The 20,797-nt window shown below is 46.6% G+C and overlaps 1 protein-coding gene across 1 annotated transcript; it reads right to left on the reverse strand.

Moving 5' to 3' along the window:
- Window positions 1-3,207: 3,207 nt before the first annotated feature.
- On the reverse strand, window positions 3,208-19,576 carry CNRIP1 (cannabinoid receptor interacting protein 1). The gene is made up of 3 exons (XM_077915684.1): window positions 19,372-19,576; window positions 17,169-17,319; window positions 3,208-3,760 (listed from the first exon to the last, which is right to left on the reverse strand). The coding sequence occupies exons 1-3, from the start codon at window positions 19,548-19,550 to the stop codon at window positions 3,596-3,598; spliced, it is 495 nt and encodes a 164-aa protein (XP_077771810.1). The 5' UTR covers window positions 19,551-19,576; the 3' UTR covers window positions 3,208-3,595.
- Window positions 19,577-20,797: the final 1,221 nt, after the last annotated feature.

A 20,797-nucleotide genomic window follows, 5' to 3' on the forward strand; every position in this document is an offset into this window, starting at 1 on the left:
CCAGACCACCCTGTAAGTCAGAACTGCCTCTGCAGTAGGAGTCGCGAGGTCTTGAGGGGGAAGACCCCAGCCTTTAGTGAAGGGATTTCGCAACATCTGTGACAGGGATCTTTGTCTTTTTTTTTTTTTTTTGGCATGTTTTCTGTTCTCGACTGCAATCCAGACAGTCTGGACGGCTGGGTAAGTGACCTCTCGGCAAACGAGGTGTCACAAAATATAAATTCAAGGCATTTCTACTCTCCCACCTGCTCCGAAGCGTTTGAGTCATCATCATAATTAGAAGGATGGCCTAGTTCCTCAAGCTTCTGGGTGGCCATCTGATGCTTGGAAGTAGGGGGAGATGGCTACAACTCGTATAAAAATAGCCCTTCCAGATGGCCCAGGGGCAAAGTTACAACTCAGCAGCTTGATATAGCTGAGCACTCAGATTTTGGAGTAGGAGGCGAGCTCTGCGAGAAGCAGCCAGAGGGACCGGGCTGGAGTCCAGTCACAAGTAGAAGAGAAGCTGCCAGGAGAGATCGCTTACCGTGGCCGCTCAGCTGTTAAGATTTCCTGTTTACTTCGGCCTCATCTCCTCCCCACCTCCCTTGATCCAATCCGACCTCTGGGCCCCAAGGAAAGACACAAGCTTCTTCTTCTTTTTTTTTTTTTTAAGGGACCGCAAGGTAGGGGCCTCCACCTTAAATCGTAAAGGGCCTTAGAATTCTATGAGCCTCACTCCGTGCTTCCAACGCGAGCCAAGTGAGACGCGCGGGGTGGTGAGCACTTGGGCGCGAGCAGCAGCAGGTGGCGGCTCCCGGGTCCGCGGGCAGGTGTGCGCGCTCCCACCGGGCCGGCGCCCAGCTCGGCGTGAGGCACCCCGCACTCAAAGATTATAGAGCCTCTCGTTCAAAGCAAAACAAAAAAAAGGACATTTGCAGAAGCTGTGCTATTGCTTCCATCCCTCAACACAACTCCACGCAAGCTCTGGCAGCTGAGTCACGAGCTCGAAACCTCGTTCCACGCGTGGAAACCTTTCCTCGTCGACACATCCAGCTCCCATAGTGCTCCACCATCTAATACGTCTGCCTTTCTACTGGATGTTCTGGAAGAAGACCTAAGCCTCGGTCCGGCGTTAATCCGTGGCTTATCTCAACCTGGGTGCCAGTAATCGAACGTGGGTTTTCTTTTTCTTTTTTTTCCCAAAGATTTTATTCATTCACGAGAGACACAGAGACACAGGCGGAGGGAGAAGCAGGCTCCCTGCAGGAGCCCGACGGGGGACTCGATCCCGGGACCCCGGGGTCACGCCCTAACCTGAAGGCGGCGCTGAACCGCTGAGCCACCCGGGGTGCCTGAATGTTAGTTTTCAAAATACAGAAATGGGGAATAGATTCATGCTTATGTTAGCAGCCGTCGTAACGCACACTGTTATTTTTTGACAAACAAAGGAATTGAGACACACACTGTTCTCTTTCAGCGCCCAGCACGGGTGGCCCAGAGCCCGGGGGTTGCTGTGCCTCACCGCGGGGAAGTGACCCAGAGGGGCCGCGGGTTTGGGGCTGGCCTTGCAAATACGGTTCCGCGGCCCTCCTCACACGGGCCCCCTAACCCGGCAGGTCCCCCCGGGGAGCCCTCATCACACGGGCCCCCTAACCCGGCAGGTCCCCCCGGGGAGCCCTCCTCACACGGGCCCCTTAACCCAGCAGGTGCCCCCGGGGAGCCCTCCTCACACGGGCCCCCTAACCCAGCAGGTGCCCTTGGGGAGCCCTCATCAGATGGGCCCCCTAACCCGGCAGGTGCCCCCGGGGAGCCCTCATCAGATGGGCCCCCTAACCCGGCAGGTGCCCCCGGGGAGCCCTCCTCACATGGGCCCCCTAAGCCGGCAGGTGCCCCCGGGGAGTCCTCCTCACACAGGCCCCCTAACCCGGCAGGTGCCCCCGGGGAGCCCTCATCAGATGGGCCCCCTAACCCGGCAGGTGCCCCCGGGGAGCCCTCCTCACATGGGCCCCCTAACCCGGCAGGTGCCCCCGGGGAGCCCTCCTCACACGGGCCCCCTAACCCGGCAGGTGCCCCCGGGGAGCCCTCATCAGATGGGCCCCCTAACCCGGCAGGTGCCCTTGGGGAGCCCTCCTCAGATGGGCCCCCTAACCCGGCAGGTGCCCCCGGGGAGCCCTCATCAGATGGGCCCCCTAACCCGGCAGGTGCCCCCGGGGAGCCCTCCTCAGATGGACCCCCTAACCTGGCGGGTGCCCCAGGGAGCCTCGGGGAGCAAATGAGCAAACGCACAACCAGCTGCGCAACCAGCCTTCCACAGGACGACAGGATCTGCGCTCGCCAGGGGACGGCGACAGCACCGTGCACCGCGGGACTTCGGCTCTGTCGCCTCCCCACCTCCCTTGACTCACTCCGACCTCTGCTTCTGGAGGAAATGTCTGTGCTCCTTAGGGCCTCCATCCTCCCTGCGTGGGGTCAGGGACCAGCCCGTCGCTACAGCACCGGGGCGGGCAAGGAGGCGACCCTCCTGGCGTCCCTGCCCCATCACGACAGCACGTTGTCCCACGACCTGGGAGCCGCGACGGTCATCACAGGAGGACGCAGGCCGGTGGGGCGCGGTGCCGTCTGACGGTGCACCCGGTGCAGCGTCTATGCAGCCTCGTCAGAGCGCTGCTGAAGCGCCCCGCCGCCCTGGGGTAAGCGTGCTGCCTGCAGTCCCGGGGTCCCCCCCCTCCCCCGCAGCTGGACACCTGGACGGGCCGGCCCGGAGCGGGGTCCTCCAGCTGGGCGGCTCTGGCCTCCAGTAGAAGAAGACTCGGAGCACGCCGTTCCAATACCTTTATTAAGAACTATCAGAAGTTCGTTACAGTTCCACAGGCAGGTTTACAAAGTCCCAGAGGAGGGGGACGCAGGGAGCCCATCATATGCGACACGTCGGGAGCGTGCCAGCCAGGTGACCCTACAACAGCCGTCCCCTCGGGTTACCCCAACAATGCCTTGGCCCATGTCTACTGGGCTGCAGCAGAATCCCTGAAGTTACCTGGAAGAGTTCTAATGTGTTCTAGATCGTCCTGAAACACTTGTCCTCCAGTCATCGTGGTTCCCCGGGAAGGGCCGACCTGTCCCCGACCTGTCCCTGGGGAGGCGCAGCCTGGGGGCCTCTCCGGCAGCCTGGCCCAGCTGCACGGCGCCGCCACCGCATCACACTTGGGAGAGAACCCACACACATGGTTTTGTGTTTTATCTTTTTATTTAGCATTTACCAAGAACAGGGCGATCACTCAACTTGGCAACGACACACCGGCGGCCCTGCAGCCGAACCGTTGGGAGCGGGCGCCACCGGCCCGCGCCACCGAGCTCCTCGCAGCGGTCGGTGGCCGGGCGCAGGGACAGCGACGCGTTAGTACAGTGGGGGCTTCTCGGGGACGGGGCGTCACAACCTTTCACGTCGGGGACGGTACATCGGAAGGGAACGGACACTTGCAGAATAACCGGGGCCGGTGAGGGCATCGGCACCCGAGGGGCAAGAGAGGCTGGGTGCCTTGGTGAAGGCCTGCGCTGGGTTACCCGAAAGGGGGCCTCGGAAGGGGCCGACCCGCACCGTCGGGGAGAGGCGGCCTCAGAGGAAGGACTCCTTGTTCACCCACATGAGGCTGCGCGTCTCGTTGGGCTTGCACTCGTACTCGATGACGGAGAAGGGGCTTCCCCACTGGCAGTGATCTCGCTTGTGGTAATTGTAGAACTTGACCTGCCACACCGTCTCGAAGGTCCCAATGTCGGTGAACTGCGGGAAGACAAGCGCACCGTAAGGACCTCACTCTGCGCAGACGGGGGCCTGCGTAACCAGGGGTGCACGGTCAGGACTCCTGGGTCTGCAAGGGTTAGGCCCCCACTGGGACGAGCTATTGCCTTTACTACGAGCTGCTTTCCAGAAACGCTGCCTGCAAGCCATGCTTCCCCTAAGACCCTATTCCCATCGTGCGAGTGCCGTTTGCTGTTGCACCGTCTTTAATAAACACGACTCCCCACATGAACCCGTTTTCCAAATTCCATGATCGGAAGGAATCCACTCTCTGAATCTCGGGCTTTCTGAGCTTGCCACGAAGGGAGGGGGTGGGGGTTAGGAAGAGAAGAGGGGATAGTGTTTGATGGTGACCTTCTGGTTTCTTTCTTTTTTTTTTTAAAGATTTTATTTATTTATTCATGATAGAGAGAGAGAGTGTAAGAGAAGGGCAGAGACACAGGCAGAGGGAGAAGCAGGCTCCATGCAGGGAGCCCGACGTGGGACTCGATCCCGGGTCTCCAGGATCACGCCCTGGGCCGCAGGCAGGCGCTTAAACCGCTGAGCCACCCAGGCTGCCCCTGGTTTCTATTTCAAAAGACGGTCGTGCAAAATAACATAAGCACAAAATCACGAAACACAGGACACAACTGCCCTTCCATCAGTAATTTCGTTTCCAGGGAAGGATATTTTCTCGGAAGCATGTGTTTGGCAAAGGCCCTGCTTGAGCTTTTAAAAATACCGTTGAGGGTTTCTACGTTAGAAATCCGTGCCCGGAAAGCATTTATTTAAATATGTTTTCTTTTACTAGGTGCTCTTTAGTTTTCAGCCACTAGATGTGACATGGAGCCTTGACTAGAACTTGTTCATAACGGAGAGTATATTATTTACGTCTCTGGTTTGTGTGCTTAGTTGTCAGTCATCTGGTTATGGTGCCAACACATACCTTCTGTATTATCTACAGAAGTGCTTTGAACATCAATTTTTTTTTTATCTTAAATGATAGTAGTTTGCGGTATCTATTTATAGGTAAATAAATCAGTGAATGTAATTCAGTCTTTTAAATTAGGGATACTGTATAAGGCGATGGTGTATCCCATATATATGTCACGCACAGTATGTTTCTTGTGTGCCCCATGGATATGCCACTGTGTCAGACCTAGTTATTTATAAAAAGAAAATTGTTTCATAATAATGATCCTCTGTCTCCCATATTAAAAACTTTTTAAAATGCAAAAAAAAAAAAAAAAAAAAAAGAAATCCGTGCCTGTGGCTCCGGCTTCGATTATCCACTAACCCAGACCCACATTCGAGTACCTGCTACGTGCTTTGCACACATGAAAACGTGCACGGTTCTTGCCCTCGAGAAGTTTGCATTCTGCCTCCAGAAGGTGGGCCTTGCAGATCGCGGCACAAAACTCGCCTGAGCCCTAAGCACGCAATTCCCATGTAGCTGAGAAAAGGGCAGAGAATACCCTAGGGGCCCCCGGGCAGGTGCTCAAGTGTCCTGCGGGGTAGCCTGACCCTGCTACTGCCTCCCGGAGCTATTTAGGGGATCTGGCATTCAGCAGCATGATGCCTGTCGTTATTTTCTCCTCTGACCCTCTCCCGTCATGGGAGGGGACAGGGACTGACTTGGCAGCTTTCTTAGACCTGTCGGGCGCCAGAAGACGTGGAGGGCGGCAGGGCAGTGAGCAATAAGAGCCTCAGCCTGAGGCCGCTGCAGGAGGAGGGCGATCAGGTGCTCCCCAGATGGCTTTCCAAGATGCTCTCAAAATTATATCCTGCACCATTGCCTCATCCTGCTAATTCGATCCCAAAACAAGGTTTGGCTTTCCTTTCCTTTGGGAAATGTGCCTGACTGGAAATACCGGGTGATCTACCTAGAGTCCCCAGCTCTTTCCCCAAGTAAGAGAAGAAAGTATCTTTTTCTAGAGAATCACAGCTTCGGGCAGCCCGGGTGGCTCAGCGGTTTAGCGCCGCCTTCAGCTCAGGGTGTGACCCCGGGGTCACGGGATCGAGTCCCATGTCGGGCTCCCTGCATGGAGCCTGCTTCTCCCTCTGCCTATGTCTCTGCCTCTCTCTGTGTGTCTCTCATGAATAAATAAATAAAATTTAAGAAAAATCAGGAGGGGATCCCTGGGTGGCTCAGCAGTTTGGCGCCTGCCTTTGGCCCAGGGTGCGATCCTGGAGTCCCAGGATCGAGTCCCGCATCGGGCTCCTGGCATGGAGCCTGCTTCTCTTTCCTCCTGTGTCTCTGACTCTCTCTCTCTCTCTATCATAAATAAATAAATAAATAAATAAATAAATAAATAAATAAATAAATCTTAAAAAAAAAAGAAAAATCAGGAAAGACTGTCTTCTTCCCCTTAAAAAAAAAAAAAAAAGAATCACAGCTTTGCAGCCTAGAAACCTGTACAAGTAAGAATACAGCAGCTTTATTCACGATAGCCTCAGACTGGAATCAGCCCAAAGTCTCATCACACACTTGGTGATAGAGTTTGGTGTATCTAGAAGATGGCATTTTACTCAACAATAAAATGAAACATACCGATTCAGGCAGCAGCAACAAGGATGGATCTCAAAGATGTGCTGGGCAAAACAATCCAGACCCCGAAAAACACGTATACTGTTTGATCCCATTTATATAAAACTCACACATCTATCTATTTATCTATCATCTATCTATCTATCTATCTATCAATCATCTATCCATCTATCTTCTATCACTATACAGTACATAGATAATCTATGCTTATAGGAAGCAGGAAACATCCATGGTTTACTCAGAGCCTGGGGCGGGAGGAAGGGATTCAAGATTGATGAAAATGTGCAAGAGGGAACTTTTTTGGGGGGGGAATGTTTTACATCTTGACTGAGGTGCTGGTTACATGAGTATATGTATATGTTTGTCAAAACTCATTGATCAATATGCTTCAAACAAGTGCATTTATTACATGTAAACTGCCCCTGAATGTCGGTTCAAAAATAGAAAGATTGATTTTTAGTGAGCTGCAAGGAAACAGCCTAAACACGGCTAGCAGGGATGGAGTCGTACAGCCGCCGGAAAGGGTTAAAGGAATAAATACACGTGGGTAGAGCAATTCCACTTCTCGTTTATCTTAAGGATGTCACAGTGTTTATTGTGAAAAACAACAGTAAATGTCTATCTTTGAGACCTTAACCATGGCATATCTAGGTCATGGAAGTCTATGTAGCGATTCTCAGTGTAAATATTTAATAGCTATTTTTTTCTGTTATTCTACATTGTTACCTGAACTGAGTCAAGTATGAACAAGAATGTCTGGTATTAATTCAATTAAAATGATACATATTGGGATCCCTGGGTGGCGCAGCGGTTTGGCGCCTGCCTTTGGCCCAGGGCGCGATCCTGGAGACCCGGGATCGAATCCCATATCGGGCTCCCAGTGCATGGAGCCTGCTTCTCCCTCTGCCTGTGTCTCTGCCTCTCTCTCTCTCTGTGTGACCATCATAAATAAAGAAAAAATTAAAAAAAAAATGATACATATTAATGTTAGAAACACTGATGGAATTATGTTTTGTTGTTTTTTTGCTGTTGTTTCCCATTCATGCATTCATTTCATTCATGAGACATTTATTTTATTTAAATGTATTTAAAACAAATTTTACCAAATAGTTAATACCCTTAGTATATATAAAAACTTATATGACTTAATTAGTAAGTATTTGGATAAAACAGAACACATTCATTAAAAAGAGAAAAAAATGGCTAATATCTGAAAAATATTCAAATGTGATATTATTAGTAATTAAAGAAATAGAAACTTTCGCAGAGGTCTTATTCACCTATCAATTTGGCAAAAATGCCTAAATACCAGAAGCAATCTAACCATCCAACTTTAAGACAATATTGTGAAAATGGTGGCATATCCGTATGATGGATTTATGGAACCATTACACAGGAATTTAGGGTTTTTAATGATGAGAGAAAATGCTTATACCAATGTCAACAGGAAAAATATTAATACAGTTTATATACAGTATGAACTCAAGTATATAAAATAAGACATATGGAAAAAAGAGAATGAAAATATGTTAACAAGAAAGCTTCTAACTAGAGGAATTGAGTGTTTTTCTATTTTTTTCTACTTGGATTTTCTGCAATAAATGTTACTTTTGGGCAGCCCGGGGGGGCCAGCAGTTTAGCGCCTGCCTTTGGCCCAGGGTGTGATCCTGGAGTCCTGGGATCGAGTCCCACGTCGGGCTCCCTGCAGGGAGCCTGCTCCTCCTTCTGCCTGTGTTTCTGCCTCTCTCTCTCTCTCTGTGTCTCCCATGAATAAATAAGTAAAATCTTTTAAAAAATGTTACTTTTAAAATCATAAAGAATGTTAAAAATGGTGAAATGGATTTATCATCTCTAAAACAATAACATACATATCCTCTTAACCCTAGGCATTTTATGAATTCTATCAAGGATACATATACATGTCAGTGAAAAGATGACAACTTTGTTGACAGTAGGATAGCGGTGGGAAGAATAAATTGAAATCTCATTTTATAAATCACCAAGATTTTTAAAGAGGGACGATGATGAGGATTGTGATTATTACCATGATTTGACCAGCACAGGGCACTGCACATTTTAAGTGCAATTGAATTACATTACGTTACAACAATATTTTACAAACACCAATTAATCTTTGGAGCAAAGCAGATCTAGACTATGCTAGGTAAGTGGGAGAAACAATACTGAGGCCTTTCTTGAGATGGATATAAATAAAAGTTGGTTGTAAAAACAAAAACGAAGATGATGATGACCACAGGCGAGAAAAACCTGAAGACGTGATGCTGTGTCTGAACAACCTTAAAATTAAGAAAGTCTGAATGTCACAGTGATGTGGGAAACAAAGGAGAGAACTTATTAAGTTCCCTCACTACCTACACCTAAGAATGACAAGTCCTTGAAACAGGCAGAGGGACCTTCCTCTAGGAACCCAGCGGCCTCGATGCTGATGCTTTGCTAAGGGCAACAGGCGATCTTAGCCTGACCCCCAGGGTCCTTAAGTCAACTTTACCATGTCAAAATTCCTTTGGAAACTTCCTTTATCTCTGCTCCCTTTCCCAAGATCATCTTCCAAGCACACGACTCCCAGTATACATCTGAAGAGTCTCATGAGACGGAGTTTTTACTAAACAGTAATAAATGACATTTTCCTAACAATAGCTAGCCCCCTAGGGTCCTGGAAACCTGGGAGGCTTCCACTCTCCCTGACCCCCTCCCAACTTGAAAGTATATAATGGGCCACACTCTCCATGACCCCAGTGCGGCTCTTTCTGCCCCCAGGCCCATCCCTGTGCTTTAATAAAACCATCTTTTTGCACCAAAGACATCTCAAGAATTCTTTCTTGGCCGTCGGCTTCAAACCCGAACATCTCTCCTACATCAACCATTCTCAGGGACACAGGAGACCAGCGTAGAAATCTGCTGATGGCAACAGCGAGAGCTACAGATATGGGAGGTTTAGGTGCTTCTATTCCGGTTTGTCTCTCTTTTACTAGTGTTGGACCCCAGGCCATGTTGTAGTTAATTGCCGCCTACTATGCCTATATTTTTTCTGTGCCTTAGTTGTTCTAAGGCATGAGCCTTCTTCCTTTTCTTTCTTCTGCAGTTCTATTTCCAGGATGGATGCCTCACCACCTGGCTCAGAATTTCTTCTCCTCGAATGTAAGGAGCAGATGGGGTCCCGAAAGCTGACATTCTTCTTAAAGAACAGAAGCAACTACACAGGCTCTCTACTCCCTCCCAACCCATCTGTGCCTTCCAAGGAAAACCTACCCAGTCGGCCTGTGTGATGCAATGCACACACAGGTAGGATTCTGTGCAAATGCATGGCATTCTGTATTTTATACAACACCTTACATGGGCCATTCTGCTTAGGTCTTTTGATAGTTTTAGCTTCCCTGTTTCACAGATGAAAGAACTAAGATTCAGAGAGGTTAAGTGACTGCCCTACGTCTAGGCTATGCAGCCGACTAATGAGAGGAGAAGGTCAAGAACTTAGGATTCCTAATTACTTTTTTTTTGAAAGATTTTATTTATTTATTCATGATAGACACACAGAGAGAGAGAGACAGAGAGAGAAAGAGAGAGAGGGAGAGACACAGGCAGAGGGAGAAGCAGGCTACATGCAGGGAGCCTGACGTGGGACTCGATCCCGGGTCTCCAGGATCACGCCCCAAACTGAAGGCGGTGCCAAACCGCTGGGCCTTTGGGGCTGCCTGGGATCCCTAATTCCTATCTAGAAACTAGGATCACTGTACCAAACTGCTTCTAGAAGGAAATTTGTTAGAGGTTAATTTTTCTCTGAGTGAGAACATATACGGATTGTCATGTGTAGGATGCTTTAGGACACTACCATGCACTGAACGTGTGCATCTCCCCAAAATTCGTATGTCATGAGGGTGGAGTCCTCATGAATGGGATTAATGCCCTTTTAAAAACAGACAAGGGATGGACGATCTCTATGTCCTTTTTCATGTGAAGATACAGACAAGAAAGCAACTGTTTTGAACCAGCAAGAGGGCTCTCATCAGACACCGAACCTGCGGGTGCCCTGGTCTTGGACTTCCAGCCTCCAAGACCGTGAGAAATAAATGCTTGTTGTTTAAGCCGCCCAGTCTCTGGTATTCTAAAAGTGACACTCTACTATAGACCTGGATGTATTATTTTTCTTAGCGTCCTGCAAGTTGCAGACTTTTTTATTTTACGTTTTTATTTTACAACTGACATGGAAGAGAATCCTTGGATTCCAAGGAGAAGAGATTCATCTGTCATCTTCAGTAACAAGGAACCCCCAAAGTTTGTTTTATTTATTTATTTTATTTTTTATTTTATTTTTTAAAATAACTTCTATAGTCTTAGAACCAAATGGCCTAGAATCACTAGGATACTTCGTCCCATTCACCATGCCACTTAGAGACATAGGAAGTTCACCAAGAATTAGGTCCCTCAGAAATCCATTGACTCGAGAGCACAGAACAACATGATTTTATTGGTAGAGACATGATGTCACCTCATCGGTGAACAAATTCAGTATAATAAGCATTTGTGGCTTTTAGTGTGGTATGACCTATGGATTCCTACTGGATTCACAGCCTCTCTGCTCCTGTCCTGCTTGAAGTTTTATGAGTAGATAGATGCTTTCCATTTCTCTTATTGAATAGATAGGACAAAAGGTTCTGAGAATTATAAAGTATGTTTAACTTTATAAGAAACTGTCAAACTTTTCCTAAGTGATTGCACCATGTTACAGTCCTACCAGCAATGAGTGCGTTAGCTGCTCTACATCCTCTCCAGCGCTTGGCATTGCCAGTCCTCTTAACTTTACTCAGTCTAGTGGAGAAGAATGATGATAAAGAACAGAAATTAAAAAAAAGAACAGAAATCAGTGAAATAGAAAAGCAAATAATGATAAATAAAAGACTATAAGGAAAAACTCTAAAGGAAAAAACTAAGAATAAGTAAAAAGTAATGAAACCAAAATCTGTTTTTTTGACAATGTCTTAAATCTTGATAAACTCCAGGGGCACCTGACTGGCTCAGCTGGTAAAGCATGCGACTCTTAAACTCAGGGTCATGAATTTAAGCCCACACTGGGTGGGGGGAGTCTACTTTAAAAAATAGTAAAATTTAAAAACCGATAAGCCCCTAGAAAAACTGAGCAAAAAAAGAGAAAACAAATGACCAATATCAGGAATGAAAGAGATGCAATCACTATAGATCCTAAAGACCTTAAATTGGGAACTTTATGCCAATACAGTTAATGAAATGGACAAATTCCTGGCAAGATTCAAACTATCAGTAAACCTCCATCTACTAAAGAAATTGTATCTGTTGTTACAAATCCTCCTGGAGACAAAATTTCAGGCCCAAATGGCTTCACTGATAAATTCAGATATTAAAGGGAAAAATTCCAATTCCACATAAATTCTTTCAGACCACAGAGGAAGAATACTTCCCAGTTCATTCTATGAAGCCAATGTTAACACCAAAACTTGGCAAAGATGTTATCAGCAAAATTGTAGACAAAAATTCCTCATGAGCTTATGCATACAATTTGTTTCTACTTTTTATTTGCTTGAAATATGAGTAAATCAAATCCAGCAATGGGCTTTTACAACAGTACCAAGAGAGTTTTATTCTTGGAACTCAGAGATGGTTCAATATTTTTAAATCCCTGTAATAGACCATATTGACAAAAATACAGGAGAAAAGCCATTATCATCATATCCATAGATGCTGAAAAAGCATTTGGTAATTCAACATCCATCCATGATAAAAACCTCTCAGCAAACTCCTAATTGAAAGGAAGTTCCTCAATCTGCCCAAGGGGCATGGACAAAAATTAAAAAACTGTAGTTAACATCACCCTTGGTGGTAAGAGACTGAGTTCTTTCCCTATAAGATGGGAAATAAGGCAAGAACATCAGCTCTTACTATTCCTCTTCAGCACTGCGTTGAACGTCCTAGCCAGTACCTTATGGCAAGAGGAAGAAAAAAAGAAAAAGTAATACTGTTTCTATTTACGGGTGAACATCTGTTTGCACAAAATACTAAGCAATCTAATAAAAAGCTACAAAAATTAATGAGTGAATTTAGCAAGTTTGTAAGACACAATATCAATTTACAAAAATTACTCTATTTCCTAAAGAAATACACCAGCACTGAACAACTGGTGTTATTTTTTTTTTTTTAATAGTTGACCAATTCTGTAGCTGGAAATTAGCATTGCACTATTTACACGTATATTTTCACCAGTAGTGAAATTAAGCCATTTAAAAATATATTTATTGAGGGGCAGCCTTGGTGGCTCAGTAGTTTAGCGCCACCTTCAGCCCAGGGCGTGACCCCAGGGTCCCGGGATCGAGTCGTGGAGCCTGCTTCTCCCTCTGCCTGTGTCTCTGCCTCTCTCTGTGTCTCTCATAAATAAATAAATAAATAAAAAAAATATTTTAAAAATATATATTTATTGGTCATTTGTATTTCTTCTTCTGTGAATTGCCTATTTATTTATTTTTGCTTACTTTCCCATTTCCCTATCCTATTGTTATTTTTTTTCCCCTCACTGGTTTCGAAGAATTCTTTGTATATTAAGTTACAGATCTTGCCAAATGACTGCACTGAGTTGACACAAACGAACCACTCTTGTGTTTGGGAGGACCCGGTAGGGCTACCTACCTCCGCACACCTGGCCTCATCACAAGGCCTCCTTGCTGTATTCCCCCAAACTCCCTCCACCCCGTCCCCCACTGACGAGAGCCAGCAAGAGGGGAACAGTGGGACTGGTGCAGAGTCTCCACCTGGCGTGTCCCCCTGGAGGCGCCGCATGGGGCACCGGTCACGTTAAGGAACAAGCCAACGCTGCCGTTTGAAATGGAGCTTGAGAGCTTGAGAGCTGGTATCGCTGGAGTCACTCCCAGCACCGGGGCCCCTGGAATGATCTGAATAAAGAGATCAACTGCCATCAATCCAAGTCAGAGATCATTCAAGGACCTCCTGCCTTCAGCCTCAGTGGGCAGCAAAGGGCAGGCCGCAAACCCAGTCTGCAGGGGCCGCGGCCGAAACCCAGGGCGAGTAGCTTGGGAGACCGAGCACGCTACGGACAAGTTTTTCACTGATTGCTACTTGCCTTTTAATTTAAATCCTCTTAATGAAGATTTACTTTACCGTTAGGATGTTTGACAGAAATTTTAGAGTGCATGTAATCAAAGCTTTTAATTTTTAGCTTTGGCCATCTCCTGTTTCTTTTCATTCAAGTTTTTTAAAAGTTGGCTTTTTACAGTTAGCCCCTTGATCCAACTGGAATATATTTTAGAGTACGGTATCGGGAAAGAGTAACAGTGACATTCCCCCCAAGTAGCCAATAGTCTCAGCATTATTTTTAGTTTTTTTTTTTAAGATTTTATTTATTTATTCATGATAGAGAGAGAGAGAGAGAGAGAGAGAGGCAGAGACACAGGCAGAGGGAGAAGCAGGCTCCATGCACCGGGAGCCCGACGTGGGATTCGATCCTGGGTCTCCAGGATTGGCCCTGGGCCAAAGGCAGGCGCCAAACCGCTGCGCCACCCAGGGATCCCTAGTCTCAGCATTATTTAGCTAATGATTTAAAAGTTAAAAAAAAATTTATTTTTATTTTGTTAAAGATTTTATTTATTTATTCATGTGAGACACAGAGAGAGAAGCAGAGACAAAGGTAAAGGGAGAAGCAGGTCCCCTGCGGGGAGCCCGATGTGGACTCGATCCCAGGACCCTGGAGTCATGACCTGAGTCAAAGGCAGATGGTCAACCACTGACCCACCCAGGTGCCCCCCCCCCCAAAAAAAATACCTTGACTTAACTTTACACTCTTAAGAAGCTGCTCTTGTATACCTTTAATTCAGCTTCCCTTACTGGGTTCCCCTGCTTAATTAATTAGTTTACTCAGACATTTCATGACTTCCTTGTCTCTGAAAGTGTGGTTGTGTCTGTAATTTACAATACTGAAGCTTGAAACATTGATGACAAAAGTCATAAAATAGGTTCAAGGCCACGTGGGTCTTTCATTACTAGAATAAAATTCGAATTTAACATTAGAACTGCTGACTGGATCAGGAAACCTTCTCTAATTTCTATTGTTTTCCTTAGAATCAGCCTCTTGCAGATAAGATACAAATACACGGCCAATGCTCTTACCAACAGCCATGTGATCACTCTTGGAAAAATCAGCTGTCAATCACTTGCTGCTTTTGGTCATGGACAATATATGTAGGAACCTAGGCTTTACTATTGGGACTCATAAAATGCTAATCCCATCTTAAATCCTTTGTAAGAGGATGCAGAACTATAAACATATAAATCAAGATTGAACGAGGGGAAAGCAAATAACAAAATCTAAAATTACGGAAAAATCAAAATAGAGTGCCAACCGTGTGGAAAAATAACTTTCTCAAATTTAAATAGAAGAAATCCTAAAGGAAAATGTGAGAGATGTAATTATGTTTCTACACAATGGAGAATGTAACCAAAGCAATACTGGGAGAAATATGACAGATATGACAGATTTTTTAAAAAAGATCTTTACTAGGACTCTGATTTTTTAAGGTTTTATTTATTTGGGACAGAGAGGGAAAAAAGAGTGCATTGTGCATGCACACAAGTAGGGGGAAGGTCAGAGGGAGGGAGAGAGAGAGAAACTCAAGCAGGCTCCGCACACTGAGTATAGAGCCAGATGTAGGGCTAAATCCCACGACCCCTAGATCATGACCTGAGCTGAAATCAAGAGTTGGAGGTTTACCAACTGAGCCACCCAGGTGCGCCTCACGACTCTGATTTGTAAAAAATAATCTTTGATAGAAATATTAACAAAACATGAAAAAACCAATTTACACACACACAAATAAAATTAAATGTTGAAATAAATGTTCATTCTTATAAATGATCGTAAAAATTAAATTAGGAAATTTATTTTTTAAAGTAATTCCCAATGTTATCATAATTAGAGCAAAGCCACTAGGTTTCTCTGTTGTTAGTAACGCTGTAAAATGGCACGTACAACACGTTGTAAAAATACCTGAAATGGCCGTTATGTGGGAACAGCTGTAAAATGCATCTCTCTTGACCGAACAATTTTACTCCTATTGAAGCAGTAGCACAAAATTATTCATAATAGCACTTTTTATGATGAGAACAACTGACATATCTAACATCTGGGGAGTAATCTGATCATTACGGAACAGCATGACAGAGTCTTAGGTTGTCACTGAAATTCTAACAATGAATATGTAGAATGTTGGACAAATAAAATGGACAAATAGAATGTTGGACGTAATAAAATGGTTGCAAAGCTAAAATGTATAAATGTGGAAGGGAATCTGAAAATGAACTGGGTCAGAATGTGAGGATTACTGTTGCTTTAAAAATTTGCTCAGATTTCTGAAACTTGTGTTATTTCACATTTTTTTAAAACCATGTCAATCTTTTCAGATGCTGGGATGTGTTCCCAGTCCTCCTCTCTGTATCTGTGCCCAATAAAAAGAAATCCTACAGGGACTTGTTGGCCTTCAGTTCTATCAGTGTATTCCTAAATGATAGTATTCAAAAATCTGACTTTCTTCATTACATAATGAGTATCATCCCCTTAAGGGTCAAAAAATAATCAATCAACAATTTGTAACCCTTATACCAAGTGTTCCTTCTTCTCTCAACTCTCAAATTCTCATTAATTATTTATTCATTTCTCCAAAAAAACTATCCCCAAAATTTTGGATTAGAATACAACCCTTGGCATATGCTCCAAGGGTACCACCACCCTTTTTTAAAAAGCATATTTTGTATGATAAAATCATTTCCTTTATTATCGATAATCATGTAAAGTTTGTTTTCCTCCTCTGGTTTAGAAGCTCCATAAAACCAGAAATGTCTGTTTTGTTCATTGATACTCTCCTGCTGCCTGACAGGTAGGCTATCCCCATATATTTGTTGATGAATCAAACAAACAAAAAACTAAAACAGAAATCCAAAAACCCTAAATAAAATATTAGCATATTGAGTTTAGTGATATATTTTTTAAAATACTTAATTTTTAAGTATGGTTTGTTTTAGGAAATAAAGGGTAGCATGTTATATAATTATTACATCAACGTATCAAAGGAGACAAATTTTCTCCATAGATGAGAAAATAAATTAGATAAAATTCAACACATCTCCCAATCAAAAAAAAAAAAAAAAAAGTCTCGAGGCGCCTGGGTGGGCTCAGTTGGTTAATTGTCTCTCTCTCAAATAAAGAAAATCTTAAAAAAAAAAAAAGTCTCTTAATGAACTAGAAAAAGGATGCTTTAACATGATAAAATATCTAAAACTAACATTGTACCTAATAGTGAAACCGTGAAGGCAAGGATGCCGCTTCCCATCATTAATAAGCAACATTATTCTAGGAACATCAGCCAATGCCACAAGGCTAGAAAGAAGAATCAGAAAATGATAGTTGTATGTAGATTACAACTGCCAATCTGAAAAGCCTAAGATTAAACGAAGAATTAAGCAAGTTCGGTAAGGCGGCCAGTTACAAAATACACGAACATACTATAAAAGCAATATACTTAAAACAGTGCAGTATTAGCATAAGAATAGCAGATCAACGGAATAGAGTGTAGAAAGAGATTTGATTTTTTTGCCATATAAGAAATTACTACAGAACTGACCATTGAAGAAGCATGGATTATTTAATTAATTGTATTGGGATATTACGGACAAATAGACCCCAATATGAAGCTGTGCATTAATATAATATTTCATAGTTTCATGATATTTCTTTTTTTTTCCTAAGGGGAGACACCGACTTTTCTTCCCCCACGGTTTCCGTTTGCCCCGACACCCCCACGCGGGCCTTACCGGCATCGTGATCTGGATGGGTTGCCGTTCTCCGCTCTTGGTTGGGGCCACACCTTCTGTGTCATATATGCCCGTATAAACAACTCGGTCCCCATCTGGCTCCTTCGACTTCAGCTCCAGCGGGACAAGCACGCCACCAATGGAAATGTTCCTGCAATGGACGTGAGGTGACCATATACGGTAGGAATTAACTTAGGCACCCTGTCCTGGTTTGGACCATAACCCTAGGCCGGAATCCTACAGGGTTTGGCTAAAGGGGTCATCTGATGGGGAGGAAAGTTCTGAAAGGTGAAGAAGACGCTTGAGTTCTCCAACTTACCAGTCATGTGACCATAGACTAATGACTTAATCTCTCTGGACTGACCTTAGTATTCTCATCCAGAACACTTGTCCAAGGTGGAGCTGGATTATCATTCGCCTCTATAGTTTCTTATCTCTGGAGCTATTAAAAACGTGCCCATCCCCAGTCTCATCTCAAACCCTAGAACTTAGAATTCAATATGGTCAGGTCTGGTTTGGCCACTGGTAAATTTAATTTAAGGTTCTCTAGGTGATTCCAACATGCAGGTACGACTGAAAAACCACTGAACTCGTTCTTTAATGATTTCTTCTGTTCGAAGAATCAGAGATCCCGTGATCTAGGGCCGCACAAACAGAAATTCTCACTGGCATCATTCCTTTATGTTAACTTAGGGATTCTCCAGGTTTAGTCCTTGGAGCAGCAGTGTCAGTATCACCTGCCCAGGTATCAGAAAACAAAATATTAAGCCCCACCCCAGACATAGTAAACTGGAAATTTTAGGGTGGGCCCGGCCATCTGTGTTTTAAGAAGCCTTTGAGGTGATTCTGACACTCAAGCTTAAGAACTACTAGGTTAGGGCAATGAAAAATCCGTGATAAAAATCAAAGTGCAGGGGCACCTGGGTGGCTCAGGTGGTTAAGTGCCTGCCTTTGGCTCAGGTTGTGATCCCCGAGTTCCGGGACCCAGTCCCACAACCAGCTGCCTGCTCAGTAGGGTCCGCCTCTCCCTTTGCCCCTCCCCCCTCCTCTTGCACAGCTTCTCACTCCCAAATAAATAAAATCTTAAAAACATTACAGTGTGAAGAGAAAAAAAATAGTCCTGTCATTTAAAAAAAAAAAAAGATTTTATGTATTCCTGAGAGAGAGACAGAGAGAGGCAGAGACACAGGCAGAGGGAGAAGCAGGCTCCATGCAGGGAGCCTGATGCGGGACTTGATCCCGTGACCCTGGGGTCACGCCCTGGGCCCAAGACAGACGCTCCACCTCTGAGCCCCCCCAGGCATCCCTAGTCCCGTCCTTAACACAGATTCATTTTAGATTAGTTTAAAACATAGAGAACCACCGTGAAGAAAATGAGATGTAGGATAGATAACTTGGGAGAAGAGGTTGCTAGGAAAGAAGGGACAGGAAAAGTCCGGGCTATGTGGAAGTGCAGGGAACGCGGGGAAGCGCGAAGGTAACCCATGCACGCGGCTGCAGGGCTGGTGACACAGGGGTGGGGAGCACCTGCCGCCTCGCAGTGGGGTTCTAGGGCCTTGGATTAGGGCCTGACACCTGGAAGGCCTACACCGCCCTGGATGAAGCCCTGCCCGCGGGCCCTGCGGCTCTGGAAGGTGTGCAGGGGGCTCGGGGCCTCCCGGGCTAGGGCTCCAGGTGTGGGGCTGGCCCCCCGCTGCCCGGGTGGGGCGGGAGAGGTCACCGCCGCCACAGACAAACCAAGAGACATCCTTTGGTTGCAGGGATGGCGCCGTGTCACCGGGACGAACAGGCAGCCCCGGGGGGAGCAGGGGGGACAGCCTGCAGGACGAGCAGACATGCCCCGGGGTCGCGGCCGCGGGAGGGGGGAGCATCCCTGGGGAGGAGGGAGCATCCCTCGGGGACCCACCTCCCCGCGCAGAGGCGCCTCGTTGCGCAGCCGGGCTCCGGCGGTGGGCGGACTGCGGCAGGGGGAGCAGCGGGGAGCCCCGGGCATGGGGAGGGGGGTGCCGAGGCCTGGGCACCAGGGGTGGCACGTTGACAGGGACCCCCCCGCGCCCCCCAGCCTGGCCTCCTGCCGCCCTGGAAACAGCCCTGGGCGCGATGGGTGGACGGGAGCGAGAAGGGGAGGTGGGGGCACGCGCAGGGCAGGGGCAGGGGCAGGGGCAGGACCGGGGACCCCCCCCCCCCGGCCGCGCCTACTCACTCGACCTGCAGGCTGCTGGGCTTGAGCTTCACCTCCACCTTGTAGGACGAGCCGGTGAGCAGCTTGATGGTGCGGTTCTGGCCGAAGCGCTGCCCGTCCACCTTGAAGAAGACCGGGCCGTCGTTGGGCTGGATGCGCAGCGCGATGGAGAGGCGCACGGCGCCCGGCAGGTCCCCCATGGCTGCGCGCGCGGGGGCGGGGGCGCGCGGGGCGGGGCGCGGCGCGGGGGCGCGGGGGGGCGCGGGGGCCGCGGGGGGCGCGGGGGGGCCCGCCTCGGGGCGCGGGCTGCAGGGGCCGCAGCATCCGCCGCGCTGCTCGGGGGCGCGGCCCGCAGGCCCGGGCTGGGCGGCGCGGCCGGAGGGGACTTAATCCTGTTTACGCGCCGCCATCCCTGCGGCCGCGGGGGGGACGTGGGGCTCCTCCTGGAGACGTGCAGGGGTGCGGGGCGGGGGTGCAGGGGTGCGGGGTGCCGGGCTCCGGGGTGCAGGGGTGCAAGGCTACGGGGTGCAGGAGTGCAGGGGTGCGGGGGTGCCAGGCTCCGGGGTGCAGGGGTGCAGGGGTGCAGGGCTACGGGGTGCAGGGTGCAGGGGTGCGGAGTGCAGGGGCTCGGGCTCCCCACGCCGCCCTGCTCGGCCCGCCGAGGCCTGCGGAAGCCGTAGCTGGCGAATCGGGCGGGCCCGGGAGGAGGAGGAGGCCGCGCGGGCAGGGGAGACGCTGCAGGAAACCGCTACTCACTAGCCAGTGATTTAAATTTCAGGAAATACGAGTCTTTCCAAGGCTTAGGGGAAATGGCCGCGGGAAGGCGCAGGTCCAGATAATGCGCCCTGAAAGAGACTCTGGACTAGAAATGTGTGCAAGAAAAAGAAAATCACATATATATATATGATTTATATGATGATCATATATATGCAAGAAAAAAACAAGATAATATATATATGATTTATATAATGATCATATATATGCAAGAAAAAGAAAAGCAATGTCATATATATATGATTTATATGATGATCATATATACATGCAGGAAAAAGAAAATCATATATATGATTTATATGCAAGAAAAATAAAATCATATATGATTTATATGATGATCCTATATATATGCAAGAAAAAGAAAATCATATATATATGATTTATATGATGATCATATATACATGCAGGAAAAAAATCATATATATGATTTATATGATGATTCTATATATGCAAGAAAAAGAAAATCATATACATATGATTTACATGCAAGAAAATTAAAATCATATATATGATTGATATGATGATCATATATATGCAAGAAAAAGAAAATCATATATATGATTTATATGATGAATATATATATGCAAGAAAAAGAAAAAGAAAATAATACATATATATGATTTATATGATCATATATATGCAAGAAAAAGAAAATCATATATATGATTTATAT

Source organism: Canis aureus, chromosome 11 (assembly GCF_053574225.1).
Source record: "Canis aureus isolate CA01 chromosome 11, VMU_Caureus_v.1.0, whole genome shotgun sequence".
Lineage (NCBI taxonomy): Eukaryota > Metazoa > Chordata > Mammalia > Carnivora > Canidae > Canis > Canis aureus.

Excerpts from the sequence above, each read along its gene's own strand:
- CNRIP1 (XM_077915684.1), bottom strand. The coding sequence starts at position 19,550 with ATGGGGGACCTGCCGGGCGCCGTGCGCCTCTCCATCGCGCTGCGCATC. Across the intron at positions 17,320-19,371 it reads CCCAGCAGCCTGCAGGTCGA|GAACATTTCCATTGGTGGCG; the intron begins GTGAGTAGGCGC and ends CGTCCATTGCAG. Across the intron at positions 3,761-17,168 it reads CCATCCAGATCACGATGCCG|TTCACCGACATTGGGACCTT; the intron begins GTAAGGCCCGCG and ends GTCTTCCCGCAG.